General features: G+C 31.3%; 1 protein-coding gene across 5 annotated transcripts in view; it reads right to left on the reverse strand.

Moving 5' to 3' along the window:
• LOC124369581 (epidermal growth factor receptor kinase substrate 8-like protein 1) overlaps positions 1–11,270 on the reverse strand; it is a 104,632-nt gene extending 93,362 nt beyond the window's left edge. For all 5 annotated transcript variants that reach the window (XM_046827620.1, XM_046827618.1, XM_046827617.1 and 2 more), the window contains exons 1-2: positions 11,099–11,270; positions 7,569–7,640 (exon numbers count right to left, since the gene is read on the reverse strand). In XM_046827620.1, coding sequence (XP_046683576.1) covers positions 7,569–7,609 — 41 coding nt within the window. In that variant the 5' untranslated portion in view covers positions 7,610–7,640; positions 11,099–11,270. The remainder of the gene's footprint in view (positions 1–7,568; positions 7,641–11,098) is intronic.
• Positions 11,271–11,487: the final 217 nt, after the last annotated feature.

Consider the following 11,487-nt stretch of genomic DNA (forward strand, 5'->3'; position numbering starts at 1 on the left):
AGAAAATTTGCTAAAAAACTTTAGAGCATATGCGCGACCGGAAAATAACAACCGATATATTTAGTATTTTTACCCCGTTTCGGTCTGACAATTTAGCAACTTTTCTGAGGTATTAAGGCTCGAAAAAAAAATTATTAAATTTTTTCGAGTTCAAACTAAGACCGTAGAAATGTTCATATGTATGGTTTAATTCTTGCATATAAATATGGACATATCAACGACCTTACTTTTAGCCTTACTAGGAATAATATTTAACTAGTTGTTTTCTCAGAAAAAGGAATTTAATTTTTAATACCCTGATGAACAATGATGAACTTTAATCTTTGTGATGTATTATTATTATCAGAAGCTTACAAAGATTTAAAACAAACCTTACTTCAAAAATAGGTTTTATTAAAGTATTATTTATTTTACATTATTCGCTGAGGTTTAGCTAAGAGTACCACTCGTGGTGCTAAAAAAAATTTCATCTGTATCTGTCTCTCCGCATGTATCTAGAAAACAAACTGACCTATAGACTTGAAATTGTTCATGAAACTTCATTTCTATATGAGGAACACTGAGTTTAATGATGGTGCATGTCACTCCATGGGATTTGGCTGAGCGTGAGAATATACCTTTACATTGGTCTTATGGATAACCATGACGGCAACAAGAAAATAGCAGAATAAATAAATCTGTAATACATCCATATTTGATGCAATCATGTGACATATTAAAACATGTAGTCAACACGTCCCCACACATTTTATAGTGAGTTGGTGTGTTTATTATTTAAACACTGATATGAAACTCAATTTAATGAACAAAAATATGAATGAATCATGTTGCCAAGATATGATCTGCAATGAAGCTATTGACAGTATGGTTAATTAACATCAGTGAAACCTGATTCATTGGCCCCATTAATATAGGTATTATTCATTAGATCTACTAATTTTTACTGTTACAATAATTAAGTATTCTTTAAATTTAACTAAAAATTTATTAATAGATTAAGTTAGAGGTTCCTTACATTTTAGTCCTCTACTAAACAATGCAAACATTTAAAAGAATATACTATACAATTAATAAATGACTGATATAGTGTTATTATTTTTAAAAACATCTAAGAACCCTCAACAAGCCAAAGAACATCTTCAATGTCATTACTTTAGAGCATAACAAAGTTAACTTAAGATTTTCATTATATAAGTAACAAACATACCCACTTAATGAACTATAAAAAGTGCCAAGTGATACTTCATGGATATACAATACAGTGGATGATAAGTCATATCAAAATTAAGATAACTTGATGTCACAAAATCAACAGAGCAAAATGTATTTTGTTGACATTAACTGATACTTAAAACACATCATTAGCTCAATCTACAGATGTAGTGTACTACACAACCATTGTGATATGTATCTTACCATAAATAATCTGAACACGTTTAAAAAGTCAATATAAGCCCTTAGGTCACAAAATACTATGCTAAGCAGTTTTATCAACCACATTGTTCTTGCCCATAAAAAGGACTAATTTCAATATATTATAAACTAAATTTCATCATTACTTTCTTTACAAAACTTTTCGGAAAGATTTATAATTTGTCCTATAAAAAAAAATAATGTTTAAACCAAAAAATAATTAAAAGGAGTGGAAATATGTGCATTCCCCACAAATTTTGACTTTTGGGCAACCTACTATTTTTATTTTTTTGTGAAGTTAAAACATACATAAAAATTTTTTTTAATAAATAATAAATTGTAACTGAAAAGTGAATGCAGTTTAATTCAATAAAAATTCAATTTTAAATTGAATTATTTAAATCCAATTGTCGTTTTAAAATCCTAAAGAGATTATAAATAAAAGTATGTAAATACTTTAGAGGCCGAACTAAGAAACCAAGTACATTTATAACCATGTTTTAAGGCAATTGACCACTAATTCTGTTATCTGAGTTTGTTAATTTTGAAATCTCATACATCTGAAGTCTTATTTTCCACACTACACACATAAGAAAACCTAGAATTCAGAAGAGCCAGTAGGAATTGCTATTCCTATCTAATATTATAATATGAAATTGTCTCACTTTAATACACACTTTCAAACAAACTTCCTAGGACTCAAATTAAAAAGAACTTTTAATGCTAAACTGAAGTAAAGAAAGAAAAATGCTAGGTTTCATTGTAGAAGATAGCCAGGGTAGATTGTCAATGGTCAATGGTGAATCTTGGCTCTCTATAAGCAACTTCATATCAAAATTTGTGAAGTTTCAACAGAGCCCCAGTTCTTGCTGTAACTTTCAATGAGCATTGCAGGAGAGTGTTAAGGAACAAACCAACATTTTCAGAATTTTGCCATCACCTTCAACTGGAAATCTACTACCATACAGAGAAAATGGGGATAACCACAGTTGAGAATGACAACTCCCAACAAAACAGACAACTGACGCTTCTTAAAAAAAGAAGCTCTTGGATTTTGTACTCCTCCAACAACTTCACTTGCAGAAGCAGAATTATAGCTACACAGACTACGAAACAACCAGAGACATTTCAGCTCAACCTCTATCAATGGTAGCTGCCAGTGTGAGCTGCTCTGGACCACCTGTGTGGAGGCTTTTACTCCAAGACAACCTGCAACCCTACCAACAACCAAAGATATGAAGGGAATGAATCTCAATACTTTTCCACATAGAGAAAAATATTCTCTAAATGTGCAGCTGAATTTACAGCTGGATTCTTCATCTTTAAGCTCCCAAACAAATGTACACAGCACAAAGAGATAATCACTCTAAAACTACAATAATTTTTCATGAAAACATTCAACATTTAAAATCAGACATAGAACCCTTAAAGATAACTTTAGCCAAATTGAATCCTGTTATAGTAGTCATAACAGAGCACTTTCAGTTTGAAAGTGCACATACTCTGTGCACTTTCAAACTGGTTCAACATAGAAGACTATACAGGTAACTTCACAATATGCTCACACTACTACTTTTTTAAGTGTTTTGTCCAAAGAGAGTTTAAATGTGAAGCAGCTGGTTAATGTATGTTCTAAAATCTTCAAGAGAAAATAAATAATTAAAAACACTTTGTTTTATGATGGAATGAACTATTTGCTTTATTTCCCAACTAGATTAACAGCAACCACTAAGACATGTTTACATAATACTTTAATGAACATAGACACAAATGATACAACACTGATCGGACAATAACCCTCAATGTTGGCATGTAAATATAATCGTAATACTTTTATAGATTTAGAAAGTCTATAATCTTAAGACAAAACTTTATACAACCATATTAATTTCTTTGTACAATGTAAAAATTGATTTAGATACAATTAATCTGATATTATGTTTACTAAATGTAAATGTAATGTTTATGTTTGTAAATGTACATGGTCTGTTCAATAAGTATCGGAACTGGTTCAATGTACATGGAGGAGGGGGATCCGACCGGTTTTTGAGTAGCACAAAATGTTTAAGGAAGGCCACGAGCTCGTCGTAGATGATCATCACGCCAGATGCCCAACGACCGCTTGAACCGATGCTCAAGTGGCCATCGTGAAAACAGCTTTGACTCTGACAGAAGTGTTTAACCATCGGCCTTTCAGTCGGAACCATCCACACCATTATAACAGGAGACTTTTGATGAGGAAAGAGTTAGCGAAGCTGGTGCTCAAAGTCTTGAGCGAGGAACAAAAACTGTTGCTGGTGGAAATTTCACAAGAAATATTGTACTGCGTCCAGAATATGAAGATTTTCTTGACAATGTTATTACCGACGATGAATCATGGGTGTTCCTGTATGACCCGGAAACAAAACATCAAAGTTCACAATGACACACACAAGGAATCCCGCGTCCAAATAAAGCTCGGGTTTCAAAATCAAAACCATGCTGATTGTTTGTTTCGACTGACATGGCATTGTTCACAAGGAGTTTGTGCCCACTAGAACAAACATAAAATGTTTCATTTTACGTGGAAGTAGTGACACACTTGCGAAATCGTGTAACACGCTTGTGACCAGTCATTGCGAAGAATTGGAAACTTCACCATGACAATGCGCCATGTGACGGTGTGATTGTTGTGCAGCAGCTGCTGGCGAAATTCGGGTTAGCAATGTTGTCTCACTCCCCCCCCCCTCCCCTACAGCCCAGACCTGGCCATTGATTCGACTCCATCGAGGCGGTTTAAAAGGCGGCGACAAAGGTTCTCAACAGTATTCAAGAAACCAACATCCAGCAGGCTTTTGACAAGTGGTAGACACGCCGAACTAAGTTTATCGATGCAGGAGGATGTATTTTGAAGATTATTAAGTAATTGAAATGATACCTACAGTAAATTTTAATTTTTGGAACCCAGTCCCGATACCTATTGAACAGACCACGTAACTTATAACAGTTCAATTGTATACTTCTATAACTTTAAACGGTTATAAACAGCCATCTTGAAACCTAAAAAGTTATAGAAAAATAAGTAGGCACAAATGTTGCGTGGAATTACTTGGTAAACTTTATGAAAAGTGTTATTTTGTGAAATAAGCCAGATAAAAATTTTGCCCGAATGTGAAACATCTTGAAACATTTTATTGGTTAGGACTGGCTAACGAGCTCATCCAAACTATATATATATATATATATACCAAGGACGCTATGGTATTACTGTCTGGGGTGGATCCACTATGGGCAATCTCAACCGCGTCCTGGGTATGCAGAAAAGGGCAATCAGAGTAATAGCAGGCTTAAGTCCAAGACAAAGCTGTAGAGATGTTTTCAAGAACCTGAAAATCCTGACGGTCACTTCCATCTACATCCTAGATACTGTCCTTTACTGTGTGACCAAAGAGCCCCCTAAACAAAGTGACATGCATGAATACAACACCAGATATGCAGGAAACTATGTGCTGCCAGGTCACAGAACAGCCATGTATGAAAGGAAACCGTTGTATGCAGGAGTGAAGATGCTAAACAAGATACCAGACCACTTGAAAGCTGGAGGCCCTGTGCTGATGAAGAGGAAGCTACAGAGATGGCTGCTAGACAAGGCTTTCTACACCCTAAATGAATTCTTTACTTGGGGAGACCCCACATAACACTGAAGAAGCTTATCTATTATACTAATTTGACTTAAATTTGACGCTGTAACATTTCTTGAAGAAATTGTAATAAAGGATATTGTCTATTGTCTATTGTCATAACCATTACTTTTCCAAAATTCGAATGGCCACCATCTTGAAACCTTAAGAGATATAGAAAAAGTACAAGAACAACAATTGTTTATAGCTACCTAATATAGTATATGTAAAGAAATTTATCTATTTGGGTCTATATTGTCCATTATCTGAGTTAAAATTTGTACTTGAATGTCAATGGCTGCCATCTTGAAACCATTCATTGGTCAAGACTAACAAACTCATCCAAGCTACATACAAGTGCTGCCTTTGTACCAACTTAAATCTGGATATTTTAAAAAAGTACAGCAGTTATCGTTTTCACAAGCTCATGTTATATTGTATTAACCCATACATACATACATATATATATATATATATATATATATATATATATATACACACACACACACATTTTTGGAATATGTGGTTTCGAATTCGGGGGTTATGATCAGAGAAAATCCATAAAATCTAACAGAAACTCCATCATGAAGGCAATTGCAATAGGCAGATTGCTGTGAAATCTACCAAAACACTACTAGGATTCAAAAATTATAAGATCCAAAAATATTTGGGAAACAATAAACAAAGTACCTATAACCTAAAAAATAATCCAACAACTAGATGTTAAAATAATTTCCCTCACAAGGTTAGCAATAGTTTTAACAATAATTATTTTATGAGTAAAACTGAAGGGATATTTGCAAATTTCCCTGTTTATTTAGGGAATAACAATCAAGATAGAAAAATAATTTAACAACAAAAGAATAATGTAACCAGATTTTAATTTAAGATACTCCGTCTGAGAAAAGGAACTATTAAATATTTTTAAGACCCTGAAAATAAATGGTCAAGTGGTTATGATGAGGTTCCAGTTAATGTAATTAACCTAGCTAAAATTCCATTAATTAAACCATTGCTACACTTAGTAAGTTCTTCTTTTATCTCGGGTATATCCCTTGTACGTTTAAAATTTCTAAGGTTATACCAGTCTTTTCTAAAAAGGGAGTCTAACATGAAAAAGGTTTCATTCTCCTATTAATGTGAACAATTTTTGAAAAAAGCATTGTATTTTATTGAATACTTGAAATAAAAATGAACTTTTTGATGAGAAACAAAATGGCTAATGCAAATATACATCAACAAAATAGCTCTTGTAAGTTTTACTGAATATGAGTAATAAACAGATTAAAAAATAAATAAAAGACGCGGGAACATTCAAGGACCATGAATGACAACTTAAAGAATTAAATATAATTTCACACAGTAAATTTCTTGAAAAAATATGATATTGGAATAAAAAATAATTAGAATCATATTCATCAAATACATGGCAGGACATTACAGCGTTCTCAAAATCAACATAATAGAGAATCAAAATTTACATCTAGATCACAAAATCCAATATGGGATTCCTTAGAAGTCAATTTTTGGATTTTATTGTTCATATATTATATTCTAGATATATCTGTATGCATGTGGACAGATGTTTTAGTCAACGCACACTACCACAGAAGCGGATGCAGGTTTTGAGTTAGAACCTAACCTGGTACACTGCTCAGCATCATAAGTTATATGGTGTGACGAGAATTTCTAAAAAAGTATTCGGTGATTACAGGACGATGATTCAAATGACAAAGAGACTCATAAATAAAACATTCTTACCTTTCAAGAAGTTTTTTATTGTGATTGCTAAAAAAGTGTAGTGTAATTAATAAAAGCCGTTATAATATGTAACATTCAACAAAAATCTCTCTAAAAATCAGAGTAAATTATGCAGAAATTAATAAGGCCTTTACACTAAGATTAAACTTTGTGTTTTATTAGCTTTATTTATCATACTATCTAGAACTCAAACCTCTACCTTAAATAATGGACTCCTTCTAAACAGGAAAAAAACTTACTCACATAATGGAAACATTTCTGAAATTTAAAAATTTTTAATGTTGTAAAAAATGTATAAATAAAAACATCAAATTTTTAGATCTACACGTACATGTGGATAACACCTTCTATGGGATTTACATGTTGACCACATATTCAATAGAATTAACTCAGGTATTTATCCTTGTAAACCAAGATCTTTTCTTTGTAATTTATCAGTGAATTTACTGTGTTTTACGCTTGTATATTCTATGAAAAATGCGTCTATTAAATGTTGAATAAAATTCTTGGTCTTGAACATTAAACCCGTAAGAACAATATAACGATCAAGAAGTGATGATTCGGTCAAAGAAAATTTCACCAACTTAGTAATATTGACAGTTCATATTCTTAATACAATCATTTATATAAGAAATCAATAAATTAATTTAAAAAATCTTTTAACAAGGTTCCCTTTAAATGATTTAACTTAATTTCCAGGTTCAAATGTTCCAGGTTTTAAAACAAAACGCTTACCTTGAAAATGTTTCCAATTTTTTTTCTTGCAGTCCAGGCATGCTTTGTCCTGGGGGGCTTAAAAGAAACTTCCTGTAAATTACAAATTAAATTAATAACATATTACTTATAACTTCAAACTAGGTTCCTCTCCTTCTTAGGGCACTCAATTTTTCTCTTATCTATAGCTCATTCCTTGCATTTAAAAATTTACAAAACTGATAGCACAATTATAAATACAAAATATTTGTTGTAAGTAATAAGTAAATTTGTAATAATAAATTTGGCACATCTTTTTTGCAAGTGTTTTATAAATATTTTACAAAATAGCCTAAAAATCTATCAACTCTGACAATCTATGCCTAAACTTTTGACACTCTAAAACTAGAATGTTAGCACTAAAGGGGATATAAATATTGACAGGACATATGTAAAGGGGATATATACGTGTATATATGCTACTACTTTTTGGCTAAAAAATTATTTTCGATTACTTTTTTAATAACAAATTCTATCAAGAGATCAAGGCAATGTGGAAGGTAGACACATGGTATAACTATATATATATATATATATATATATATATATATATATATATATATATATATATATATATATATATATATACTATTGTAGAAAATATGTATACTTCAACAATAGTACGTCATTTAAAAAATAATGGTAACAAATATGCTGTATTTTATACAAACAATAATTAATAATGTGTTAATTTTTAATGTTGCTTGATGTATTTTAAGTTTATTCTGTGCTTCATCAAACTTTATAAAATAAAAACTTTAGACAAAACATTATCATTGTAATATTATTTTTCCAAGAGTTTTTTTATAGTAGTACTGTTATTTAATATAAATAGTACATTACACTATAGTTATCACATTTCAATTTCCTGATTTCGTCTTTAATTTAATTTTCAAAAGTAGGAAAAAAATTCCCTACAGAAGACTTAATTGACAATAATTTAGGAGATTTACAACAGGTTGCATTGCAATATGGCCCGGGTGGCTGACTCATGCATTGCAACAGCCTACTTCCAATCTCATTTGTTTCCAAATTACACAATTTATGAAAAATAAACATTTTTATTCAGGTCTTTTCCAACAACTTTTCTGCCAGCAGAAATGGCCATTTTTACTGCTTGATTTTTTTTAGTTGAGAAAATTGTTGTTAGTTGGGTTTACAAAACAACAAAAACGCAAAGCAAACTAGACTTTCTAAACTATCATCATGCCAATAATACTTTATGCAATATGCTTTATGACAGTGTTAATGAAACACGCAAAATAAAACTAAGCATCAGTTTTGGACATTGGTTCGGCAAATCACCAATAAGGGGCTATGGTTCAGATTCAACTTCTGTAATGGACCGCTATATGAGACTGTATGAGAACGCCTATTCTATTTCTTTCTTTGGTTTAAAATATTTTATCATAACACAGAATTAAAATTTGCATAAGGATTTTAAGATTTTATAAACATTTTCAAGCTTTCTGCATATTTAAAAATTACATAATTACTTTAATATACATTGTAATTGAAGTATTTAACATTTTATACGTACAAATTGTTTTTCTCGTGTTTTCCAGAGATTATTTAAACCTTTTCTCTCAGGCTGTGCAAAATAAACAATGTTTCAAACTGACTGTAACTAACGCAGGGTTAAGCAATCTTATTAATTTTTTTGACTATAAAAAAAAATTATTCTGTAATAAGATTAATAGATAATTTTGAATAAACCAATTCCGTAACTACCAGTAACTAGTCTATATCAATAACACACAATAGTCACTATATCTGCAATGGCTTTTATGATATATTTTTATTTTAGAAATAACATACATTATAATATTAATATGAACAAAACAACAAGGAAATTGGCAAGTTTTTGAGAATATAAAAAATTCATCATTGTAATATTATTACACTACAGCATAATTACAACATTGGCCTCTATTATTTCAATGTTATCTTTGTTCCATACAAATTGCAAGTTTTTAATGGAAATTATTATATTGATGAGTATGCCTTTAGTATCTACGGAGACCATGTGGACTTTCTCCTACGGACTGCCGTTTATGTGTGTGCTGTTTCTCAATGGACTATGGCCATAGGATTTACAGGCGGATTGTTTTTTTTATCAGGACTGGATGTTTCTACAGTCTCCATCTGGAGACTATGCCCGTTTAACATTACTTTAATGTTTTAAACATTTATTTCAATACTAAATTTACATACAAAGTGTTAAGTTAAACATACACACATCGGTCAGGGCCTCATTTTATTATTCCTTGTTGATATTTAAGAATATAAAATTTAAAAGAACAAACATAACTTTTAGTGTGCAAACAATTCTGATTAGTATTTACAATACTAATAAATAGTTTTTACATTGTCGAAGGAAGAACAGCTGATTGTACTGAGAAAATTTTCATTTGTATTGTTCCAAAAAAGATAGTTGCTATTAATTTTACGGGATTAATATTTTGTTATTTTAAATAATGAGATCACTTATATTGTTGACCTAGCTTAGCTTTGAAAATATACAATGCTGTTACTATTCTACAATGAAAGAACGTAAAAAGTGTGCTTTTTATTTCATAATAATATAATACAATATTTGATCAGCTTGAAATTAACACTTTAAAACCTATCATGTTGTAAATAATGTCTATTTAGACTAATTTAAAGTTGATGTACAAATACATATTATATTAGGGTGTGTAAGTATTACTGTTTTGTATTATATTGAAGTTGGAATGTTTTTTTTATGTAGCTTATACTTAGGACAATCATTTATTCTAATGCAATAAATTAAAAGCCAAATTTTAGGTTTAAAGATCGCCTACACAAGGTTACACTGGATAACCTTGGACAAAAACGTCAAAATACTGTTAACTCCACTTTTGTAAACAATAAAGGTTACAACAGTACAATGTCAATTATAAGACCTAAACAAACATTAAAGTGGTCATGGCGTATTTTTGAAATGTTGTTGAAACTTTTGTAAACAAAATTAAACAGAGTGAGAGTTGTCATTATTGTTGCAAGAGGTGTGAGGAATGCGATCCTCAATATGGTACTGTGCGCCTCGCCCATGTAGTCTGCTGGAGGCCATCACCTAGGTAACGTCTTCCACTAATTCACGTGGGTTTACCTAATATGAAAGCAGCCCTTGATAACCAAATAGTTAATCTAAGTCAAGGATAAAATAAGCCGAGATCTACACTCAGAATGAATTGTGCGTATTGTGGAGAGTTTTGCAACAATAAAATATCATAGCAGACGATTTCTAAAAGTCAATTCACATTCTCTTACAGGTAGATTGTTGGTATATGAGCACTAAATGTAAACAACATACTTAAAAATAATTAAATAACTGCAACAAAAAGATCCTGTCTTGCTAATGGAAGTATTCGCTAAAAATGACCATAATGGCAAATAGGCCTATTGCCTCCTACCTGGCCCCTCAGGTATATAACATACCTTTTGGAATATTTTCTTTATAACAAAGTAAAACATCATGCCATTCTTACCTAATCACTCGTAGATGTCATATCTATTCACTTGTTTATTTTCACTCACTGTAAAAATAAAAACAAAACTGAAAGGTGAATAAAACGGAACAAATCAACAGGTGATGTCTATAGAGGCAAACACGTACACACTACCCAATCCAATCGTAGCTGTCCGTAAACTACTTTCTAGTAACCGTGTTTGTCAACCTGGCGCTAGTGTCGCACATACCAATGAATGATTCCATCCACCTGTTGATGTGGCTCGCTGGGCTAGGACGAAAGCTTTGGATAAGAAAGGCTAGGCTTAGCCAAGCCCAAATAGGCTTGTATGTAACTTTTTCTTTCTTTTGTGAAAATGTAACTTTTACGCAGATTTTGCTAACTCCAACGTTACTTTAAAATTTATA

The sequence above is a fragment of the Homalodisca vitripennis genome, chromosome X (genome assembly GCF_021130785.1).
Source record: "Homalodisca vitripennis isolate AUS2020 chromosome X, UT_GWSS_2.1, whole genome shotgun sequence".
Classification (NCBI taxonomy): Eukaryota; Metazoa; Arthropoda; class Insecta; order Hemiptera; family Cicadellidae; genus Homalodisca; species Homalodisca vitripennis.